The sequence below is a fragment of the Tachypleus tridentatus genome, chromosome 4, assembly GCF_004210375.1.
Source record: "Tachypleus tridentatus isolate NWPU-2018 chromosome 4, ASM421037v1, whole genome shotgun sequence".
Classification (NCBI taxonomy): domain Eukaryota; kingdom Metazoa; phylum Arthropoda; class Merostomata; order Xiphosura; family Limulidae; genus Tachypleus; species Tachypleus tridentatus.
In genome coordinates this window covers 101,712,968-101,738,649 of record NC_134828.1, presented here as the reverse complement: position 1 = coordinate 101,738,649, position 25,682 = coordinate 101,712,968, and the positions used below count along the sequence as shown (strand labels likewise).

Here is a 25,682-nt window from a genome sequence, read left to right as displayed (position 1 = left end):
CAAAATCGTGGACCAATAAGAAAAGTACATAATAAAATTGAGAAAAAAAGTGTTAACTGTCAGTTACACCACTGGTAATTTAAGAATTGACTGTTTCAATGTGTGACTGTATCATCCTAGTACTGTATCTGCCAGTTCTAATGATGAACAATACAATCAGAGAGGTGATGACAAACAATATATTTATTGAAAGTTCAATAATGCATGTTACATTGTCTGCAAATTCCTGAATAAAATCAAAACTGTGATTACACATAATAACCTTAACATTAAATAGAAACTTATGTACTACGATAAATATCTGTAAGGCCAATGTTGACACAAAAGACATGAGGTATTATAAAAATCAGTAAACAAACTTGGATATAGACCTCTGTTAAATAAATAAGCAAATACATCTACGCAGATAATGTGAAAGAGTTAAAACAATTTTAACTGAGAATCATCTTTAAATCAACATATGGCATAAAACATTTTTTTTCCACTTGCAGACACATTCCAATCCCATCTCATTTATGGATCATTTACTAAAAACCTACCTACAATGGCAAAGTCAAACACTAATTATTTGTATTTATCCATGAACACATGGGAGATTCTTGCAGAACTAAAGCACACACAGACACATTATTGCTGGACACAAAATTTCATCAATGGACATTAAAATTTTAGGTACGAGCTGCACAGATTTGAGGTTCTGATTAGAGTTTACTTATCAAAGAAAACCTACCCAGCTCAATAACTTTTATTAAGCTTATTTCAATAATTTCTCTTTATCTGTACAGAAATTTACTCATTTATTTGATGTGGATCTATATACAAGTTTTTTTGTTTTTTTTTTATAGTACCCCTTCCATTTTGATCACAGCGTTGCTCTTACAAATGTTTACTATAGCATACAAGTTTCTAAATATAATTCAAATTATTTGTAATTATTGTAGCACTTTACTGAAGATGAAATGTATTGTATTTTAAAAAATTCATTAAATATGTTTTTTGTCACATATATCATTGCATTTTGCATCATTATACTATATCTTCTGCTTCACGAATTTCTTGCCAATTCTATTTTAAGTTTAGTCAATGAGGTATACAGTTGGGAGTGTACTTGGAGAACTACACACATCAATAAATCTATATATTGTATGAACGTGGTAAGCCAGAATGAATTAGGTGAAAACAAAACATCACAATACAAATACTGGTACCACTGTTACAGTTCACTGTAATAATGGGAGATTAGAGGAATACAGAAAGTTAAGGAAATTAGGAAATAAAACAACTGAAAATTGACTGAAATTATAAAAATTCAATAAATTAACCTGATTCATAACATAATGACTTTTATTGATTAAATAATAATGATAAATAGCATATACACCACCACTATGCCTTTAACATTCCAGTTAAACTGAAGATCCCTGCTACTGAGCCAAAAAGATGCTATACCTCAATATTGTACTCTATTCAAACCCAATCACTGTCTAAAATTATATTCTATAATTATTGCAAAGTGCATCAATATTCATATTATTAAAAACCATGATCTAATTATACAGTTACTTACTGATAACATCTGTCTGATCAAGTAACAACTGTTAATCACAAGTACTTTCTACCTTTCAAATTCCTTGAATGTAACACACATTTAACATCTTTAGTCCTAACAGGGTGCAGTTCATCCATTTTGTGACTACACCAAAAACTCTATCCCTATTAACAAACTTACAATTCCAACTACCACTGTTCTTCAAATCCAACCAAGTTTTAGTGATCCTAAGTATAAAGAATAATAAAGCTCCTTGGTTATAGAATATTTCTCCAAGGTTTTAGCAGATTATGGATTGGACATGCAAGTCACTCCCTGCTATTTTATCCAAGTCTTCAAATGATGGGCAAGTAATAGAAAACTGGAAGTTAATGTTACTCCCCTTTTCAAGGGAGGTTATAAAAATTATTGCATTAATTATAGACCTATTACTATTAGTGTTATATCAGTGATGAAAAAAGTATGATAGTCTGATAAAATATTTCTTTGCAAGATAATCTTTAAAAGTTTAAAATTTTGTTGGATAGTAGATATGGTTTCAATAAAAAAAAAATCTTGTCTAACCAATCTTTTGACACTCTTTTTGAAGAGGCTACCACTTATGTAGATTTGTTAAACATCTGGTTTTGGTGTATCTGGAATTTTAAAAGGATCTGGCAAGGTGCTATATAGAGGTGCTTATTTATAAAAATGCTTTCTTTAGGTGTGGTGGACAAGTTGATTCAGTGAATTGAAAAGTGGCTGGATGGAAGAAAGTAAAAGGTGGATATAAATGGAGTTTAGGTAAACTAGATTATTAAAAATAAAAAAAATCATGATATAAACATTTCATGTGGCCAACAACTTTATAAGATTAAAAAAGATACATTCACCATGTTTCAGTGAACAATATGGTCCATCATTTTCCAGAGGCCAAGAAGGGCACATAAGGTTCATTTATTTACTAGTATAACTGTACATGTGCAATTAGCATATTCTGATGGAACAGAATTCCAGATATTAACATACTTGACACTTGAACCTGAAGTTCTATACAAATTTACCATTTTTAAAAGAATTTTTCATGACTTTCTTATATTTAGTTCAGTTTGGAAATTTGCTTGTTTGTCTAAGTTAAATTATCTCAAGTAATGACATGTGAAGACTTCACATGTCCAGCCTAGACATTTGTAGTTTTATCAACTGCATTTTACATTCTATTATTCTAAGTTTCAAATTTCTATGTCTGCCCAATATGATTTAAACCACTACCATTTGAAACTTTATCCTTTAGTTCAATCTATAAATAATATAAATTAGTTTTAATTGAGATGTAAAGGCTTTTTTCAAAATCACTGCATTTCCTGAAAGAAATACCTATCTGTGTTGATCATGATCAGACATATTTTACTATATTCAACTTAGTTTTGAATTTTCTTCATCAAATGTTCTAACCTGCCCTCCATCATTTCATTCATTTATATGTTTTGCAAAAACTAACTCATGCATGGTTTTCTCTCACTCCCCTCCAAAAAAAACTGGTTATTTATTGTTCCTCACTTTATTATATGTTCTTACAACAGAAGTACTGCATGTAATGTCACAACATACATGAATATGTTATAATAACTATCAGCAAACACACTTAGATAGAACTGTATTCTTTGAGAATATTGTCAAATTTGTATATATATGTATATTTCTGAACATATCAAAAACCTTCCCAACTCCTGCTGTTTTAAGTTTCTTTGTTAACTGTAGTACATAAGCTTTCTAATTATGTGTAACTTGAGAACAAAAATTAAATCTATATATATATTCAAGTAACATAGTTTCTGTTTGCTTTTACAGGTATTTCAATCATAAAAAAGCACACCTTAGATTATTATTCACCTTTTGACTGCAGTTGCTGTAAACACACTTGGAATTTTTGTAAATCATACATTATATTCAGAACACTTGCAAGCAACTACCAGAGGAATCAGAAGTAAATGGGTTAAATAACCTTGAGTTCTATTTCTGAAATACTTTGTTTCTACCACATACCGGTAAAAATTATTAATCACTGGCACTTTGCATTGGCCAATTTTGGCTATAATCACTATTTAATTACTCTTAGATGAGAAGTTGGATTCTACTGACTATAATTAGTCATAGTACAAAATATTTTAAAAATAAAAAAATGTTTAATCATTATTCATTCTATTTACTAGACTGGTCAATTTCTTCATGATTACTCTTTGACAATATCTCAAGCTACTCAATATGACAACAAATACTCAATTTTATATATTACTAGATTTCAGACACTTGTATTTTGATACCAAGTGTATCAGTCAGAATGTCCTGTTCACTCACTGAAACTGACCACCTTATGAAAGGCTGCCAGCTACTATTTCTGGAATATAAACGTGCAATTTCTGTAGTTATTAATTAAATATTTTTGTTTATGTACAATTTATTACTTTTTTCTTTGTATTCAAATTCTGCAAGTGATAAAAGAATTTGTCACCATCAAACTATTTTTATTTTGGTCTTATTTTGACACTGTTAAGTAATCTTTATTTCAAAAGCCAGGCAACATTGCCAGTCACAAAGGTTCAGGGAATAAGGAAATGTCCTGTTATTAAATACAACATGAGTACCTAAGAGCTTGTACTTGCTCCTGTTCAACTTATATGCTGCTCTAAATTACATTTTACTGTTTGTTAAACAGTAATACTGTTATTAAATATTAAACAGTACTACTTGTATTTGTATCACTTTTTAGTTATTCTTCATGTTAACTAGTAATGGTATATGAACAGTTGTAGATAATATTTTTAGTAATAATACTAATAAACGCATAACAATAAGCCTATACTACAGTTCTATTGTTTAGAAAAGTTAACAAAGATATTATTTTTATAACATATATACAAATTACAATTAAAGCTTAAATTATATTTACGTTGTTATAACTTGCACTTTATTAAACAGTACTACTTGTATTTGTATCACGTTTTAGTTATTCTTCATGTTAATTAGTAATGGTATATGAACAGTTGTAGATAATATTTTTAGTAATAATACTAATAAACGCATAACAATAAGCCTATACTACAGTTCTATTGTTTAGAAAAGTTAACAAAGACATTATTTTTAAAACATATATACAAATTACAATTAAAGCTTAAATTATATTTACGTTGTTATAACTTGAACTTTATAGCAAACAAGTAAAACATGAACGTCACTGTTTTAATTGTGTTATATTTAATGCTGTTATTTCACCACAATAGTATCACGTCGATACTTAAGATTCACATAAAATCACAGAATTTTCCACTTTCATACATCTTGAAATTTCTACCTTTTATTAACAAGTTTAAATTTTGTCCTTACCTATTTTTACCATATCTCTTCTCACAAAGATATTGAAAACCAAGAGCCACAAATTACAGCGCCACTACTACAAAAACAACCAAAATTGCTTAAAAACCGGCCGACATTAACTTAAATTTATTATGTCATCGTTAATTCGTGTTTGTTAATTTAAAATTATAGTTGCAAAAACAAAACACTCGCATGTAGTTGTTACAGTAAAATATTTTCTAGATTATTACCTACATATGACTGCAAGTTGTTAGCTTTTTATTAATTTGATTTTATTTATAATGAACTGAAATACCCATCTCCTGGACGCAAGTTCTGTAAATTCATGATTAATGAAAGGTTATCTTGAGACAAGAAAAGTTGCTTCCCTTATATGTAACCCGATATGGCTTTGCTATAAGAAAACACACACATACTTACACGTAATTGTAAAAAAACAAATCCGTAAAAAATGCAAAACACAAAATGTGAAATCGCAATTTTGTATGTATCTCTGAATGAGCCAAACAAACCTTCATGCCAAATTTGCCTCCCGCTAGTACAGCGGTATGTTTACGGATTTAAACGCTAAAATCAGCGGTTCGACTTCCCCCGGTTAATTGTTTTCAGCTCTGAACTAGAAATATTCTATAAAACATCCATAATAAGTCGGCTCTCTAGTAGAAATTAATTACAATTTTCACGAACTATGTAATATTTCTGGTATTGTTCCATGAACTAGGTAATATTTCTAGGTTTTCCGAAGGTAATCCTGTGAACCTTTGTAGTTCGGTTAATATGTTTTTTCCATACCTTATGTAATTTACGTAGTGTAATGGAAAGATCCATGTTCTTCAGAAAAATACTAAAAAAGGTTAGTAACGTTTAAGTGTTGAACTTTCTGAAGAAGTTAAAAATCTTTTAATTTTTTCTGTGTTTGTTTTGTTTTTGAATTTCGCGCAAAACTACTCGAGGGCTATCTGTGCTAGCCATCTCTAATTTAGCAGTGTAAGGCTAGAGGGAAGGCAGCTAGTCATCACCACCCACCGCCAACTCTTGGACTACTCTTTTACCAACAAATAGTGGGATTGACCGTCACATTATAACGCGTGGTATTTTCAAATGGAAAGGATTTCTTGACAAATATATAATTAGGCCTGATAATAACAGACGATTCGTTCAGAAGATAAGAAGAATAATCCGTATTTGGTAACTTGATGAAACTTTCATAGTGAGTAGAAAATAATGAGACTGGATAAATTGAGAAAACAAACACGATCTTTGTTATGATACAAACGAAAATAAAACACAGTGAATATATTTGTGCATACGAAAAAACAATAGCTTTGAATGTACTGTGATCAACTACAGTTTTCTTTCTCTTGGAATAGGCGTTTATCGAATTAAACATGATTATCTTAAAGTTTGTCTTTATTAGAAAAACCGTAAGAGCAATTAGAAACAAAATGTGCCTGAATGCTACAGGTAAACCAAATTTGTTTGTATCGTCCATAGTATCACATCATAGATTTTGTTCTCTCAAAGCATAAGTACGTTGTTAGATACAGATAGTGTTGAGTCGGCCAGCAAAAGATATTATAGTCACTCACCCCTTCAATCCAGATGCTGTATGACACTGCAGTATCCTCTTGGTAAAATAGATATTATTTACCATAAACAACAAAGAAACAAAGCAACTTGGACAAAGTAATCTCAACAACTTCCTGGACTACGTGTGTAGAAAATAATACTTTATAAAATAAGGGTTTTAACTGTATCCAATAGTTATTTTACCTCGCCATTTGAAAACAAAGGCGATCGAAGGCTAGAATGGTGGCTACTTGATATATTCTGCAGTGAAGCTGTTACTACCAGTTATACTAAAATTCATAAAGTACGGATCAGAGTGAATTTATCAAACATTTAATGTCAAACATGAATAATGCCTTTTATTTTTCTCCTGAAGATATTTTGTGAACTATGTATAAAACTGGGAGATACTTGTTGAAATTGTATCTACTCTAGTCCATCTGTGAAAGGATTAAGAAAGTTCTGGAAATAAAAAAAAAAAAATTGTTGAATTTTGTGGAAAGCTATATGAGGCATATTTATGTTAGCCGTCCAAATCCAAAGAAAACTGTTACCTCTGCAAGCAGAATAAACATTACCATTTATTATTCTTTCCTGTGAATGTTCCTATTTACAGACAAACAGTAAAGTTTAGATCGCGCAGGACAACACAAAATTAACAGAAAAACTAGGAGGTTATGTGAAAGACGAGATATCGCATCTTCAATATCTTTTGGATGTTACTGCCTCAACTGATTTTCAAGACTATACCTTTTACATATAGTATAGCTTCTCAAATACATATCTGATGCTCCCTCCCCCTCAGTGGCTTTGTGTTAAGTCTGAGAGCACAGCACAGATAGTCCATTATATAACTTACCAGCAAATAAACATATCTAACGTCTACGGATTGTCAGACGTCAACACCATAAGCCCACGCGATTGACTTCTTATACTTCAATCACTCGATAATTCACTCTTCATTCCCGCTAACTTAAGATCTCTAGGTTGAGGTCAACATCCTATCCGATCATTTCTGGAACAAAGGTTCCCTTCTGTATATTGTCTCTTTCTTATACTTGATTTATTTTACTTTCTATACAATGGCGCCTGTTGAAGAATCTCAGTGGAGAAGTCGAGTTGTGAAATTAAAATTGCTTTATACTAGTCGATTTAAATATTTTTTTCACGAATAATATAGAAACCCGGGTTTCGATACCGATGATGGGCAGAGCACAGATACCCCATTATGTAGCTTTGCGTTTAGCTAGAAATAAAAACAAAACAAAACATGAATATCTGTACTTTGCATGTCATTCATTAAGTGTAATTAATACTATTTCATTAAAAAACTCTCAAGTATTAAGGAATTTATACTAAACATTTCAAGCAAATAAAAATATAGCTTAAAAATTCACCAAAACATACATGCCTAAAACCAACAACAATAATTATTTAATAGTTTCCAACTGAACATTCACCTCTTGCAAAGCTGGTATCGTTTTGTTGATCGTTAGCTGTTTCCTCTGCTACTGTGTCTCTTTTTATTGCATATCTCTGAAGCTAATCGAAAGCTTCCTAGAATGAATGAAGTACTTGACAGTTCAGAGAATATGAAAGGAGAATGATATATTTAGGTTTAAACGTGCTAGGTATAAAAAACAGACAATACTTAAAGTTGTGTTTTTTAAAACATAAAACTATTTTAAACTTCATTATACGTGGAGAATACTAGACTGTATTCTTTAATTTTCTGTTGTTAGGCAAACACAATTTATCTGTAAAAAGTTTATAATTTACTACTTATTAAGACCGAACGTACCTAACTGTGAAGTTCAGATTTCGAGTTTGGTTTCCGTTACCGCAAAAACAACAACAACAACAACAACAAAACAAACTCGCATTCAGTTTTTTGAGGCCGTGGATGTGTTATAAAAGTAATGGTCGAACCACATTATTCAATTTGAGAGGAGTAACCGAAGAATTGACGGTTTGTGATACTGATTAGCTGCTTTCATTTTAGTTTGTCACTTCAAAACTAGGCCTAATGCAGATAATCTTAATCTAGATTTGCACTAAACTCAACAAAACAAACAAACGAACAAACTTCTTATAAGGTGAATATTATTTTCTAGAAAGGTGACTCGTATTTAATATAAACATTGAGTCAATACATTCTGCAACAAGATAATAATTTCGAAGTTTGATTAGGAATCACCAAAATTAGATTGTTCTAAATAACGTAGGTAGAAAACAATGATTACAACGATAGATGGATCGGTTGGTTAATTTTCTGAATAGAATTTTCATCATGAGACGAAAGGAATGTTATAGAGTTACCTACATAATAAAAATAATAGAATATAACCCAAAGAATGATTTAAATAGGAAATGTTGTCATAAATTAAAAAAACAATTGCTTTAAAACATTCAAATGTCTATTAGTTGTACAATTATATATTTATGCATTTTATGCATTAATATGTTCGTAATTTCTGTGAGAGTTATTATTATTTCGATAGGGAAATTTAAATGCATAGAAGAATGTATACATCTTAAAATGTATTTCATTAAAAGAATGTATACATCTTAAAATCTTTTTTTTTATAAATTTGGATGTATCTTGGATGTATCAGTATCTTCGTTGATACAATTAGGAGAACGCTAAAACACGAGTTTACATTAGACGTACTTTCTAAAGTTCCCTTAAAATGTTCTGTTTCAAGTGTAAACAAAACCAAAATTAAGAGTAACTAACAGTTTTATTTCTTGCTTTTGAAACTCACATGAATAATTTTTCTCATGATTCATGGCATACGCACGTTTTACTGACGTCACGACAGAACAAAACGCAACGCTAAGAATCCCTCATGTGAAGTAATTTCAATACCTACTAGCTGACTAACAAACAACACACTACTGTATAATGATGCGAGCGTTTAAAACAGTTGACCCCTCCAGGCGACCATCGGCCCCCTTACGGGAAGAAAAAGCTTCGATAGTTGTAGAGTGGTCAACGAATCTCATTTGAAGGGTCGTTACACGTTGTACAAATCATTAAATTTACAAAATATTAATTTAAGCTGAGACGTACGATCTAAATATGTGTAAAAATTATTGTTAGAAAACAGAAGTATTCTGGAAAGAGATATTGAAATATGTAAAAAATAGATCTGAAAGTTATTGAAATGGAAAATAATGAGACTAAATATTTACATTATGACTTTTATTTTCGCTATTTCCTAACAAAACGATCATTCAATTATCAATAGCTAATAACAACGCAGTAATTCGAAAGTAACAGTGACGAAAACCTAAGTGTGAGACAATCCAATTACTTTTTTACGTTTAGGTTACAGAAACCGTAAGAAAAAGTAAAACAATTTTGTATGTTTTCGGTTGGCGTTTCTTTTTCCTCTTGTGCAGAGTTTAAAACAGATGCATACAATTTTAATAAATATTGACACTTATTTGTCCTTCTATTGATTTATAAAATGTAAAAAAGAAAGTTTTGTTTCATTCATCTGCTGGAAAACACTTCGCGAGACCTGAACATACGATATAGACGAATAACTAGCTGCTTTCCTAAGAAAAGTTCACATCAAAAGTACTTACGCTTTTTAACTGATTTATTATTGGACAACTTAAACAATTATTTTTTTAATATTACGCGTTAAGCACATTTGTTTATTTCTTTAACCAATCAGCTCTCAGTAGCCATTAAAACTTTATTTATATTATATCTCGATAAGTCCTAGTTCAGTTACACTTACGAGGTTGTGATGCGTAGTTTCAAGTCGCATGTAATCATATTAATTTGGTATTATGTTTCTTTACCAGGCAGCGGTGCTAATTCTTTTCATGGTCGTTGTTAATCAGGATTGTGAAGGTGAGATAAGATACTACACGACTTTAATTAACGTTGGGCACAAATTAATGGTTGTGAGTTATATAGAATGTTTCTAAACGTGTCAAAAGTTCCTTGTTCACATTGTTAATGTAGTCTATACTGGATCTATATTTTTACTTTACCAAACATTATTTCAAATTATGGTAGTCTTACATAATACTTATTATATTAAATACGAAGATATATGGAGATTTTGCAGGGGGATTAAAAGACGGTGTTTTTACTTCAGAATTCAAATAAGTGTGTATATGACAAGTAAAAAAATAAGACTGTAATTTGTATGAACAATGAACAATAACTTCTTATTATTGTATGTACGATATTACTGATGATTTTTAACATTTGTTAAAATGTTGAAACCCTTATAATTTGGCATACAAAATAAACACTGTAACATCACTGTTTTTCATTTTGAAAATGTTAAAAAATATTTGCTTCTAGACTTAATTTGACGACGGTGGTGTTTAAAAAATCTGAAAAATTCCCGTTGCTCTTGGGCAAGTGAAAAAAAACAACTTAAACCAAACCGTTTCTTTTCTTACTTCAAACTTCATTTGTTGATAAATAAAAAATAAAATATAACTTACAATGGTTTTTTCTTTCTTTTTTTTCTCTTCTTCTCAAAACAATGTATATTCTTCAACCAAACTGTCTATTCTTCATCGAAGTTTTCTCAGTTGGTAGCTTCGACGAAGAATTAAACAGTTTCATTCAAGACTTGTTTTCAGTTACACGAAAATAAAACAAACTGTAGTTTGTTTTTCTCTGAAAATTTGCTTTTTGGTAATAAACTGACATTAAGTTTCTATTTCTTAACACAGCCACCAGAGGTACAGCAGTGTGTCTGCGGACTCACAGTCCTTGTAATCTTGTTTCGATACCCGTGGTTGGCTGAGAACAGACATCCAGTTCTGTAGCTTTGCGTTTTAATGTCAAACAAGCAAACCTTCTAGAACAGCTATTTCCGAATTTAACGTTGAAATTTTAAATATGATGTATAAACTTGTATATCATGTAATTACTTAATGTTTTTATGTTGTATTTTTTACCTTTAAATACTCTAACGATTACGAACGAGATAACTGCTTCATGGTATTTGTGATACGGTTCAATACTGCCGCGAACGAAAATTTCAAACTCAGAGTGATCGTCAGTGGAACCGTTCATATTTTTATGGATTACAGATACCAACGCAGATTTTTACCAAGCACAGTTCTCAGAAAAATAAACAAAAACCCTCCAAATACTGCTTAGTTTATAAAGGATTTGGAAACAAATATTTTGTTTCCATGTTTGTCGTCAACCACGAAAATATACCATGGATTATTTGTGCTGTGACCAACATAGGTATCGAAAATCAGTTTTTTAGTATTGTAAGTCTTCAAAGTAAACGCTGAGCCGCTAGGTGGATGGAGAAAGTGAGCAAAACAAATGCAAAAACAACAACAGCATGCTGCTTAAAAGTACATTTTTGTCTTATAGCTTTTGGTGTTGAAAAGTAATTGCATACAATTGATTTGTATAGACTTGTACAAAATGTATCCAAACAATCTTTTTTTTTTATTGCAAAGCAATTACAAAGAGTAATATATATCTTTATTTTCAATAAGTTTACTGTCGTACGTTTTTTGCGTTTGGCAAAATATTTATATTGCACATGCCGTTTAAACAAACTTTCGATTTTGTCGAATTGCGCTAACGTTCCATTCCGTTCATGCAATACCACCGTTACGACTAACGTGTTGGATAAGTCTTTAGGTTGGACTTTTAGAACTTTGGAGAGTTATGATAGACCAAAATTAACGAGTTTGAAACTTTCGTTCGATGCACAAGATGTAATTACCTCTTTAGTTCAGTTTCTGTTTCGGAATTTTTTCGCAAGTTTACACAAGGGTTACAAACACAGTCGTCCAAATTTTGAACTGATTGAATAAAGTGAACGCAACTAGTCAAGAGAACCAGCTTCCAAAACTTGGACATTCTTGGTCTAATCGAATATTGGCATTTCACCGTCAATCGTATGTTGGAATCACGGCCCCAAAGCGAGGGTGTGTTTCTACGGTATAGTGACACAAATCACTAACTTTTAGAATCAGTAGACTATTCCCAGTCGTATGTATAATTGTAGCTGAAACCTTTGTTCTCCAAAAGTATAAGTAAAATAGATAATATTGCTCTTCGCACTTTTAGACCGTAGATGCGTTGTAATAGCAACAAACACCAATACTCGATTATAGTAAGCCACCTGTTGGTGGTGTTCAATAGCTATCTTTTCTCCAGTCTACCATTTCAAAATTAGGGACAATTAACATAGATATCTTCCGAGTAGGTTTGCACGAAATTCAAAAAACAAAATACCAGGAGAAATCTGACTTTCAAAGTTCATATATCATATAATATACTTATTCCAAGAATCAATGCTCGACTTTGTTATGGATATTGTTGTATTTATTTTGATAGTTCCATCTTTATGAGCCAGGCATGGCCAGGTGGTTAAGGCACTCGACTCATAATCTGTGGGTCGCGGGTTCGAATCCCATCACACCAAACATGCTCGCCGTTTCAGCCGTGGGGGCGTTATAATGTAACGGTCATTCCCACTATTCGCTGGTGAAAGAGTAGTCTAAGAGTTGGCGGTGGGTGATGATAACTAGCTGCCTTCCCTCTAGTCTTACACTGTTAAATTAGGGACGGCTAGCACAGATAGCCCTCGCGTAGATTTGCGCGAAATTCAGAAAGAATAAATCCATTTTCATGAGACAGTGATTTCGGCCTTAATGATTGAGCATATGGCTCTGATACTGGACATTTAAAGTGAAGAAAATACTTGTTAATGTATCGTAAAATCTTCCCCTTTGCCAATAATCAGTTGTGTCTTTCAAGTAACTCTGAGTAAAATTAGCCATTGAACAGTTTTTGCACTGATTTAATTAACACCAGAATTTTGTTAAATCCTCAAGAAAAAATCTATATATTTGCACGGTATATGCTCACAGCTTTGATAACCTTTTTAGAAGTTTCCCAACTAATCCTAAGAGTAAAATACATACATGCTTCTACGTTTTGGCTTCGATTTTCAAAAGTTCTAAAGAAATCAAAGTAAAAGTCGAACTCTTAATAAATTTAATCAACACCGAGTTAAAGCAATTAATTATTAACCCAAAAGTATAACAACAACATATAAAGAGTCAACAAATGTGAAATACAGTAATGGATAAATTATAAAACTGTTCCTAAACAGCAATTTCATATTAAAAAGCTCCCCAGTGGCACAGCGACATGCTTGTGGAATTATGACACTAAAAATCGGGTTCTGATACTTGTGGAAGGCAGAGCATAGATAGCTCATTGTGAAGTTTTGTACTTAACTATAAACAAAGATATTAAAAACACATGCACAAGTTTAAAGGAATTTGTTAAATAGAGAAAAAACATCAAATGTGAGTGATAAAACAAATAGCATGTTTTGTTTTTAGTTTAAATAAACAAAACTATTGACATTGGGCTTTTAAAAGTTACACGAGGGCTATCTCCACTAGCCGTTCCTAATTTAGTAGTGTAAGACTAGAGGAAAGGCAGCTAGTCACCACCACCCACCGCCAACTCTTGGGCAATTATTTTACCAACGAATAGTGGTATCGATCTTCACGTTATAACACCCCCACGACTGAAAGGGCGAGCTTGTTTGGTGTGATGGGATTCGAACCTACGATCCTCGGATTACGAGTCTATCGCCTTAACCACCTGGCCATGCCAGGCCTCGGCTTTTAAAGGACGGTGATGGCAATGTTTATGTTAAAGAACGTGAGATGATTTGTTTTTAAATATTTTGTTCTCTCTGTTTTTACTGTAGAGAATGTTAAAAATATACCCTTTTACGTGAAATATTGTGATTGGTTTAAATTAATAACTTGATGGTTTGAAGAAAAACTGAGAAATTAGATGAATAATTTGAGCCAGACATGGCTTGCAAAAGAGTTATGTGAGTCTCTCTAATTCATTTTTGGTATTTCAATGGAAAGTTGACAAGTTTCTGATTATTGGAGGATTGCTTATGGTGTCTCTATTTTAAAAAGGGTTGATAAGAGTTGCCCCAAAAACTGTGAACTGGTTAGTCTTACTTCTGTAGTGGAAAAAAATTCCAGAGTGCTTAAAAATGAAAGCTTTGGAAAATTATCTAATGAAACATGTTTTAAAATCATTATCTATGATGTTTATTCCTGGTTCGGTAGTATTTATGGGTAGAGACCTACTGAACTTTAATGACTTTTCTTCTGTTGTCTTGTTTAAAATGTTAGAATTTAATATCACGTTGACATTTCATAGGATGTTGGAAATTATGAAGAATCTGACATTCTATTCAATGCAATAAATGAAAGAACATTGTAGTTTGAAAAGGCTTTGGGCATCAGTACTACCGAACCAAGGCTCAATGGTCAGGGCGTTCGACTCACAACCTGCGAGACCGAATCTATGTCACACCAAACATGCTCGCCATTTCAGCCATGCAGGTGTTGTAATGTGACGGTCAGTCCCATTATTCGTTGGTAAAAGGGTAGCGCAAGAGTTGGCGGTGGGCGTGATGACTAGTTGCCTTCCCTCTAGTCTTACACTGCTAAATTAGAGACGGCTAGTTCAGATAGTCATCGTGTAAATCTGCGCAAAATTCAAAAACAAACTATCGAAATAAAATTAAACATCATGAACAAGTCATTTAACAGATTAATTATAATATAGTATTTAACACCGAGCACATGAGCCAGCCCAGCATCTTTTAATATTGAACCTAGAATAGTCAACCGGGGTGTTATTATGGAAACCGGTGATTTATAGTTACTTCGATAGATCTCGATGGATGAAATTCGGCACAACCTCTAAAACAAAAAGAAAACAACAACAAAAGATTAAGGAAAATATGTCATGATGAAATCTACAGGATTATACCACGGCGGAACTACAGTAGACTTTATACCATTTTTCTTATATTTATTCTTCATTGTGAAAACGACATTTTTAATTGAGCATCGCTTGGGAAATAATATTGTAATGCATCATGGATCTGTTTCAAGTTCAACCTTGTATCTTTGGGTTTTAATGTGCTATTTGTTTCATAAAACTCTGAAGCTAATTATTTCTTATGTATGATGCCAGTCATTCTGGTCCCCCTTTCTGAAGTTAACGGTACTACTATGACCATTCTTTTTTATTTAATGTTTCTCTGTCAATGTTGTATTCAACTGGCGAATCCCTGACTCAGCTGGTATGTTCAGTCGATTGGTGTATTTTCGTACAAGTTCTTCATCGTTTTATTCTACATTTACAAGTTCACTTCTCAATGTTTGCTCCCATGGTCTCAGGTCAGGTCCGGCGACATAGATCAAGCAAGTAATGTCAAACGTCTAACCAAAACAACCCAAACCTTTCTAGAGCTACTAAGTTTTCGGCTCGTGTTGCAGGTGTTACTTTTTTTCCCACTCATAAAAAATATGTTTTTATACAATCAAATCAAAATATTCCCCTATTAATCTGTTAACGTTTTTCGAGGATGTTACTTGTTAATTGGCTGATGGAAAGGTTACTTAAATTTCATTTTTTTTTAGTTTGTTTGTTTATTTTTGAATTTCGCGCAAAGCTACTCGAGGGCTATGTGCGCTAGCAGTCCCTAACTTAGCGCTGTAAGACTAGAGGGAAGGCAGCTAGTCATCACCACCCACAGCTGATCCTTGGGCTACTATTTTACAAATGAATAATTGGATTGACTGTCACATTATAACGCCCCCACGGTTGAAAAGGTGAACATGTTTGGTGTGAAGGTAATTCGAACCCGCGAATTACGAGTCGAGAGCCCTAGCCACCTGGCTATGCCGGGCATACAAATGAAATTATGCTAAGTTATTTGAGTCCAGACGTTCTTATATAAACTTTACTTCTTATTAAGTCTATTAGATTTTATTCAAAATCAAAATTACATTATTTTAACATTTAAAAATGAGTAGTTGTGTGTCCTCGAATTTGGTGTTTATACGATCTCCAATAACATATAAATCACACGAAAAATACAGTGCACAATGCAATTAAATCCTCAATTTACTGCTGAGGATCGTTTTTATAATGTACGTGCAATAAGAATGATTTTACTTAATGTTTTTGATCGGTTTGTTTTCATAGAGATAAATTACATGTGTTATTTCTTTAATTGCTTATGTTGTAGAAGTACTCAAAGTGGCCACTATTCCCTTCAAACTTTGTTATTGTGACCTGGATAATGAAATTTAGAAATTAGCCTATTTTCTAGATAAAAACGGGCAAATTTGCACATTTTCATTTACATAAGGTCTGAATAAAACAACATATGAATCAAGACTTACTTGTATTTACACTAAAGCTATACAAAAATGTTTAGAAGTGAGTAGTTTCTCGAGATTTGTGACTGTAAAGTAAATCCCTTTCACGTATCAGCCTCCAAATATCGCCTCCCATCATGCTTTCGTTTTACGCTCCCAGGTCATGAAAGCAAAGTTTAAATAAAAAATAGGTCTTTTCCATTTACTTTATGCATAAGCAGTTGGGAAATAGCACTTTCTGTCCAGCAACAAGAAAAAGTAAAGATTTTGTTCCACAGTGTTATGTTTTCAGATAGAATATAATATCAGTTTTTTTCTGCTTACTGAAGGTAATCCACATTATTTTAATCACTGCTTTGTTATTTTTATTTTCATTATGCGTGTTATACATTAATAATTTAAACGGCTCTTTGTTTAACACTCCCTTCCCGATGTAGGTACCTTTGACATTGGCGAACCTTGTGGATTTTTAGGAATGTGTCACATTAACAACTCCTACTGTAACGAAGAGAAAAGATGCGCGTGCAAGCCTGATTATCCTTTGTATGTAATTGGAAAAACTTGTTCTAAAGGTAAGTATGGTCAATTGAGATCACACAGAAGTTTATTGGTGTAAGTGTGATCGGAGATTGACTTTTATTTATATCTGTGTCTCGAGTCATTCAGATTTTAACTTTAGATATAAACAGGAAAATGTTTGATATGAAAATGTCACAGCACTCCATAGTTGTACTTCTATCCTTAAGCATGACAAGTCAGTATATTTTGATTTGATGAACACTGCAATATGAATTTAATATGTTTTTTATAATAACTTTCATTTTTATGACTGGCCTGTAGATTTGACTTCTGTATGGGCATTTTACTAATTTTTAGATTTGAGTTTTATATTTAAGGGTGGCTAGTTTTACATTTGACTATTGTATGTAAGTATGACAAGTCTTTAGGTTTGATTTTTATATTTAAATATAACTAGTCTTTAGATTTGACTTTTATACCTAAGTATGACTTGCCTTTATGTTTGACTTTTTTATGTATGCATGACTTGTACTTAGATTTGCTTTTAAGGCATCTACGACTTATTGGCCCGACATGGCCAAGCGTGTTAAGGCGTGCGACTCCTACTCTGAGGGTCGCGGGTTCGCAGCCCCGTCGCGCCAAACATGCTCGCCCTTTCAGCCGTGGGGGCGTTATAATTTGACGGTCAATCCCACTATTCATTGGTAAAAGAGTAGCCCAAGAGTTGGCGGTGGGTGGTGATGACTAGCTGCCTTCCCTCTAGTCTTACACTGCTAAATTAGGGACGGCTAGCACAGATAGCCCTCGAGTAGCTTTGTGCGAAATTAAAACAAATACGACTTATTTTTAGAAATGAATTTCAAATGTCATTGTATTCGTTTTAGATTTGACTTTTATGTATTAGAATGACTAGTTTTAGGTTTTAATTTTAACTGTTAGTATGACTAGTTTTGGTTTTGAATTTTATGTGTCAATATGTTTAGTCACACTATTTAAGTTTACTCGTAAATATACCAAAGCACTCGAGTTTGGTTACTAAATGAATATGACAGTTTTTTAGAGTTCAAAGTGTTGTCTTAAAGTTAACATGAAACAGTCAGATTCCTGGATTCTTAATGACTTTTAGTAGCTGTCGTTTTACATTTCATGAAACCATCAACTGAGAAGCCCTGTCTTTCTGAAACCACTCAGGAAAGTCTTGAAAGCTACTTTAGTTATCACACTGAACACAAGTTATAGTAAGTGTTGTTGTATAGATTTGTATAATTGAAATCATATTTTAGACTCAAGATATGAACTGTTTATTTTAATATTTGGTAAAAACAAGAAGAAAAATATCGTGAATATTTGTAATTTGACAGGTATCTTATCTTAGTTATAATTGCAAAAAAATGCTTGGAAAACTATATTTACATAGTAAGCTAAACTTATAAAAACACACTTCGACCCTCAAAGTGTAAAATAAAGGTACATTTCAAGAATCAGGGGTAGTTTGACATAAGAAAAACACGGATACGTTGAAACGAAATGTAATAGAGTAACGTTTGATTGATGAACCGTTCTTGGAAGGAACAAGACCTATGAAAAACCTTTAACAGGAACACGATATCAACTTTTAATGTAACATGTGCATTTTACTACATAACATGATCTTTTGTTTTTAAGATAGTGTCTTTGCTTTTAAATACATCAGTTTATACGTTTTATTTGGTTAGATTTGCTTTTCTTCTTCATCGGGATTCTGACCGTGTTTTGGACCAGGGAGGGTCAGATTCTATGTTTTGAACCAGGTAGTGCCAGGTTCTATGTTTTGGATCAGGGGGGGTCAGATTCTATGTTTTGAACCAGGTAGTGCCAGGTTCTATGTTTTGGATCAGGGGGGGGGGGGTCAGGTTCAGCGATAACCTCTTCCTTCCTCTCAGGGATTGTTGTCTTGTTTGCACTGTTACCAAATCCTAGGTAATAACCCTTGTTACTCTGTTGTTGCATTTCTCATGGTATGTTAAATTTTGTCCATTATCCGCAGTTTGAATTAACTTAAATATTTCGTACCATGTCCATTTCATGGGGTAGTATATAACTTGCATATTTTCACTAGCTTCAGTTATGCATGATGGTAGTATTAGCCCGTTTCAGTACTGTTCGAATGAAACTGGCCTTACAGTGTAACTGATAGACTTGCTATAGCTGTAAACATCCGATATCTAATTTATGAGTGAAAATAAATTGAAACGCAATTATTTCATGTTACATTCAGTACGAGATTAAGGTTAAGTAGGGCCTTAGACCTAGATAATACTTGGGGATAATAATAACAATAATAATAAAACCTCACCCTTGCTCATGTTCTGTTAGTTTTACGAACCGTAACTTTTTTACTTGTTTGGTTGGCGGGACCCTACGCCCCAGCCGAGGTGGCCTATGAATTAATTCGGTACTAGTGACCTTCACGTGACTAACCTTACTGGAAATTTGTGACATTTTCTGGCTAATCCTTATTGGAAATTCAGTGACATTATTTTGACACCCGTGGTGGGCAAAGCACAGATAGCCTATTGCGTAGTGTTAAGCCTAACTATAAACGAACACATACTTATGTGGATAATTTTCATTGAAAATCTCATGATGTTGCTGTGGCTAATCCTGATTGGATTATGTTATTGGATAATCTTCAATACAAATCTTAATTCATTCTTATTTAAAATTTGTTATTCCTGATGCTAATCTTATCTAAAAACAAACAACATCATACCGCCTATAACTTCTTAATAACTCAAACTGTAGAAACAAACAAGCAAACAGGTTTTTTATTCACTACAAGGGATTTACCTCTTGTCCTTTAAAATCTTCAGATATTATAATCTAAATTTGCTAATCGTGTATCAAAATTATTTATTATATTTTTCATATGTTGATAAAAATTGTTGTTTTTTAAACAATATAAATACAAAATTATTAACTCTAATAATTCTATAAACACATTTATTTGCGTATGCTCGTGTAATGTTAAACAGAAAATGACAGAGAAACATTGGGTAAGTCAGGTAAAAATATTGTCAGGAGGCGAAATCTTTGTTACAAAAATTATATTTTAATGTCAGATTTACTTAATTTTTCTTTTTTGCTGGTTTAGAGAGGGAGTTGATATGAATTTAAGTCGGTTTCAGTGTTTTGGGGCCCGGCATGGCCAGGTGGGTTAAGGCATTCGACTCGTAATCAGAGGGTCGCGGGTTCGAATCCCGGTTGCACCAAACATGCTCATCCTTTCAGTGGGAGCGCGTTTTAATGTGACGGTCAATCCCACTATCCGTTGGTAAAAGAGTAGCCCAACAGTTGGCGGTGGGTGGTGATGACTAGCTGCCTTCTCTCTAGTCTTACACTAATGAATTAGGTACTGCTAGCGCAGATAGCCCTTGAGTAGCTTTGCGCAAAATTCAAAATAACAAATAACAATTTAGTGTTTTCGTGTACCAGGACAAGACATGCATTGGAATGTATTATACAACAAGTAAGTTCGTTCCTGAAGTAACGGTTGCAAGTGAAAGTTATACAGATGAAAAACATGATAATCATGTTTGTGTCTTAGTACACTGTAGAATTTTTAAACTTTCTGTGAAAGAACTACATTAGAATTAATAGATTTAATAACCTGATATAAATAATATTTATAATAGAATGTATAGAATGATACGTTCATCTCTTAAATTATATTTTGGTGATCTCTGTAATCCATTTCTTGATATTAGTTAGGGGATACTTCAGACACCTCATGTTGATTTCAGGAGGTGGAGGTAGAATGATAACGTATGGAAGTGAAACGTAGTTCCATGAAGTGACACCAGAGGGCTTGTTGTTAAGGTGATAGTTCCGTGAAGTGGCACAAAAGGACGATGTAGTTTTCAGGGGGGGGAATGACATTATAGTTCGATATCAAATGGCCTGTTAGCAAAATGCTATTGGTGGACGGTATTACTGAAGTTTTATAGATGAATTATGTTACTAAGAGTGGTGTTTGTATAGGTTGATGGTCTTATTAGATGGATGGCCTTACTAGGCATACTGTGTTTGGTTTATAGACGTGGCCTTTCTGTAGTGAGACTGTATACAAATTTCAATCTAAGTTTATAGTTTTCATGTATATATTTAATTGTATTATACGTGTGTTTTACAAAGGAGGATGGCGTTGCTAGTTGGATTGTGTTACTAATGTTCTATTGATGAAAGTGTATTATACAAACTAAACACAGAAGCGAAAACTATACTAAACTACCTTAAGTTTGTACTAAATCACAAAAAAAACATACTTGACTGCAGAATAATAATATAGCTGTTTCGTTCAATGTTTAAATAAAGGAACATTAGATGTGATAAAATCCTAGGACAGATAATTGTAAATGTATGTAAAGTAGATTATTGGTTATGCTATAATATTTGCCTCTTTCAAATAATGATTAAGTTAATATAGCATATGGGATAAAAACTGGCTCACATAATAAATATATACTATGCTGTAATAGTCTTACTTGCAACTTTTTAAGCCATATAACTAAATTTAGTAGTGAAAATTACAGGGTTGACGACTAACTATGTGTTGAGACAACCAACGGTTGGTTCATCATCGTTTTAAACTACCATGCTTCTCTTAGTAACGTAACACATTTATAGAAGCATTGTTTTTCGTAACTCCGTCTGCCTATAGATTTATAGTAACACTGTCCGTCATCCTATTGAACTATCTGTCTGGTAACACCGTCCGCCTTTGAAAAATACATGTAATACAGTTAAATACATGAAAGAAATCTATAAACATAATTTGAGATCAGTCGAAATCTGTATGCAATCCTAAAGAATTATAGTACCATCATCCACCTATAGAACCTTAGTAACACTGTCCGCCTATAGAACCTTAGTAACACTGTCCGCCTATAGAACGTTGGTAACAACAATTGCCTATAGTAACATCCCCTAGTATCATACCTTCTAGTAACTTTCCGTCTAATGCCACTTCTTTGAACTATGACATCAAGCAAACGGCTTTCTGTTGAGTAATACTCGAACTCTGATTTCACGTGTTATTTTTGAGCAACGCGCTCTCCCAACATAGAAGTTCCATCGGTCAAATGTCATGGTAACAAAGAACTCCTGACCCTTCTGGTGCCACTTCAAGGATTTATTACGTCACACAGGGTTTTCCCGATATCTACTCCTGATAACCTAACGTAAAGATTCTTGCTTTTATCTCTTAGTGTAGATTTTTGGTCATATATAAAGATGCCAATACATTAACAGCTGAAGAGTATGATAAAAAGAACTTAATAATTAATATATACTGGATAATTACAACAGTGGACATATGATAGACGCAACCTTACTGTAAGTTCTTAGGGCGAACTTCAGTCATCTCTACAGCTCATCTCTTCATAAACTTTCATTTTTTAATGTGTATAATGGTCTTCTCTAAAATTTACATCTTAATGAATTAATGTGTAGGATGTTGCTTTCATTCTCCAGTGTATGGTTTCTTTCCCTCTAGCCACAGTGACAGTTCAAGTCACATGGTTTGGTTCAAAACTAGGTTGAGTTAAGGGTACTAACTTTTCTTCGTTACAAAGAAAAACAAATGTTTATACAGTTACACGATAAGATATAAAGAATAATAAATTAATACCTCAGCTTGTCATTATAATAAAATGATGTTCAATGTAATAATATGAAAACAAACTAGCTAAACTTGCCACCTATCTTATTTAACTATCTTCTGTAACAAGCACTTGGCCCGGCATGCCAGGTTGATAGGGCGCTCAACTCGCAATCTGCGGATTGCGGTTTCGAATCCCCGTCACACCAAATATGCTCACTCTTTCAGTCGTGGGGACGTTATAATGTGACGGCTAATCCCACTATTTGTTGGTAAAAGAGTAGCCCAAGAGTTGGCGGTGGGGGTTGATGACTAGCTGTCCTCCCTCTAGTCTTACACTGCTAAATTATGGACGGCTAGCGAAGATAGCCCTCGTGTAGCTTTGCGCGAAATTCAAAACAAACCAAACCATACTAGTAACCTAAACCAGGAAAAACAGACTGTAAAAAAATGGGTTGTTAGAGTAATGCATTTTCAGCAAGCCATAAGCTCATGGATGAAATGATTAAAGTGTAAGTATTGTTTTTTATTTTTCTATACTCATTTATTGCTTATTTTTACTTGAGATTTTGTGGCAAAAATTCGAAATTATGTGTTTAATAAGTTACAAGATTTAGCCAATTATATGTTTTTAATTTTAGTTATATAAACTACTTATAAAGCAGATCCACACCACAGTGTGGATTGTGATACGTTACACTCGCATTGTAGTGTATCTTTAATGCTATACCTTCGTTTTTTCTATTACTAGAATACTGTTTACTGTACTATAAGAAGCTATTTTGAAAACTTGGTAGGATAATAGACAACAAATAACATCAAAGTTGTGAGTAGCTAATTGTATAACTAGGTAGGATAATAGACAAGAAATAACATCAAAGTTGAGTAGCTAATTTTATAACTAGGTAGGATAATAAATAACATCACCTTCGAGAGAAGCCAGTGTGATAAGTAGTTAGAATAAAAGGTAATAAGTAAATCACAGTAGAGAGAAGCTAGTGTGATAAGTAGTCTTGTTTGTTTGTTTGTTTGTTTTGGAATTTCGCACAAAGCTACTCGAGGGCTATCTGTGCTAGCCGTCCCTAATTTAGCAGTGTAAGACTAGAGGGAAGGCAGCTAGTCATCACCACCCACCGCCAACTCTTGGGCTACTCTTTTACCAACGAATAGTGGGATTGACTGTCACATTATACACCCCCACCGCTGGGAGGGCGAGCATGTTTAGCGCGACGCGGGCGCGAACGATAAGTAGTCAGAATAGAAGGTAATAAGTAAATCACAGTCGAGAGAAGTTAGTGTGATAAGTAGTCAGAATAGAAGGTAATAAGTAAATCACAGTCGAGAGAAGCCAGTGTGATAAGTAGTTAGAATAGAAGTAGTTAGAATAGAAGGTAATAAGTAAATCACAGTCGAGAGAAGCTAGTGTGATAAGTAGTTAGAATAGAAGGTAATAAGTAAATCACAGTCGAGAGAAGCCAGTGTGATAAGTAGTTAGAATAGAAGGTAATAAGTAAATCACAGTCGAGAGAAGCTAGTGTGATAAGTAGTCAGAATAGAAGGTAATAAGTAAATCACAGTCGAGAGAAGCTAGTGTGATAAGTAGTTAGAATAGAAGGTAATAAGTAAATCACAGTCGAGAGAAGCTAGTGTGATAAGTAGTCAGAATAGAAGGTAATAAGCAAATCACAGTCGAGAGAGCTAGTGTGATAAGTAGTCAGAATAGAAGGTAATAAGTAAATCACAGTCGAGAGAAGCTAGTGTGATAAGTAGTCAGTAGTTATAGAAGGTAATAAGTAAATCACAGTCGAGAGAAGCTAGTGTGATAAGTAGTCAGAATAGAAGGTAATAAGTAAATCACAGTCGAGAGAAGTTAGTGTGATAAGTAGTCAGAATAGAAGGTAATAAGTAAATCAAAGTCGAGAGAAGTTAGTGTGATAAGTAGTCAGAATAGAAGGTAATAAGTAAATCACAGTCGAGAGAAGCTAGTGTGATAAGTAGTCAGAATAGAAGGTAATAAGTAAATCACAGTCGAGAGAAGCTAGTGTGATAAGTAGTCAAAATAGAAGGTAATAAGTAAATCACAGTCGAGAGAAGCTAGTGTGATAAGTAGTTAGAATAGAAGGTAATAAGTAAATCACAGTCGAGAGAAGCTAGTGTGATAAGTAGTCAAAATAGAAGGTAATAAGATAAATCAATAGTCGAGAGAAGCTAGTGTGATAAGTAGTTAGAATAGAAGGTAATAATTAAATCACAGTCGAGAGAAGCTAGTGTGATAAGTAGTTAGAATAGAAGGTAATAAGTAAATCACAGTCGAGAGAAGCTAGTGTGATAAGTAGTTAGAATAGAAGGTAATAAGTAAATCACAGTCGAGAGAAGCTAGTGTGATAAGTAGTTAGAATAGAAGGTAATAAGTAAATCACAGTCGAGAGCTAGTGTGATAAGTAGTTAGAATAGAAGGTAATAAGTAAATCACAGTAGTGTGATAAGTAGTTAGAAGGTAATAAGTAAATCACAGTCGAGAGAAGCTAGTGTGATAAGTAGTTAGAATAGAAGGTAATAAGTAAATCACAGTCGAGAGAAGCTAGTGTGATAAGTAGTCAGAATAGAAGGTAATAAGTAAATCACAGTCGAGAGAAGCTAGTGTGATAAGTAGTTAGAATAGAAGGTAATAAGTAAATCACAGTCGAGAGAAGCTAGTGTGATAAGTAGTCAAAATAGAAGGTAATAAGTAAATCACAGTCGAGAGAAGCTAGTGTGATAAGTAGTTAGAATAGAAGGTAATAAGTAAATCACAGTCGAAAGAAGCTAGTCTAATAATTA

At 33.1% G+C, this 25,682-nt stretch overlaps 2 protein-coding genes across 4 annotated transcripts in view; one reads left to right on the top strand and one right to left on the bottom strand.

Annotated features, from left to right (window-relative positions):
• Positions 1 to 5,046, bottom strand: part of LOC143249785 (high mobility group protein 20A-like) — a 43,300-nt gene extending 38,254 nt beyond the window's left edge. For both annotated transcript variants that reach the window (XM_076500205.1, XM_076500206.1), the window contains exon 1: positions 4,913 to 5,046. The gene's annotated coding sequence lies outside the window, so the exon portion shown is untranslated. The remainder of the gene's footprint in view (positions 1 to 4,912) is intronic.
• A 5,156-nt stretch (positions 5,047 to 10,202) lies between these two features.
• The window catches only part of LOC143249784 (uncharacterized), a 36,633-nt gene continuing 21,153 nt past the window's right edge, over positions 10,203 to 25,682 (top strand). For both annotated transcript variants that reach the window (XM_076500204.1, XM_076500203.1), the window contains exons 1-2: positions 10,203 to 10,340; positions 17,143 to 17,277. In XM_076500204.1, coding sequence (XP_076356319.1) covers positions 10,277 to 10,340; positions 17,143 to 17,277 — 199 coding nt within the window. In that variant the 5' untranslated portion in view covers positions 10,203 to 10,276. The remainder of the gene's footprint in view (positions 10,341 to 17,142; positions 17,278 to 25,682) is intronic.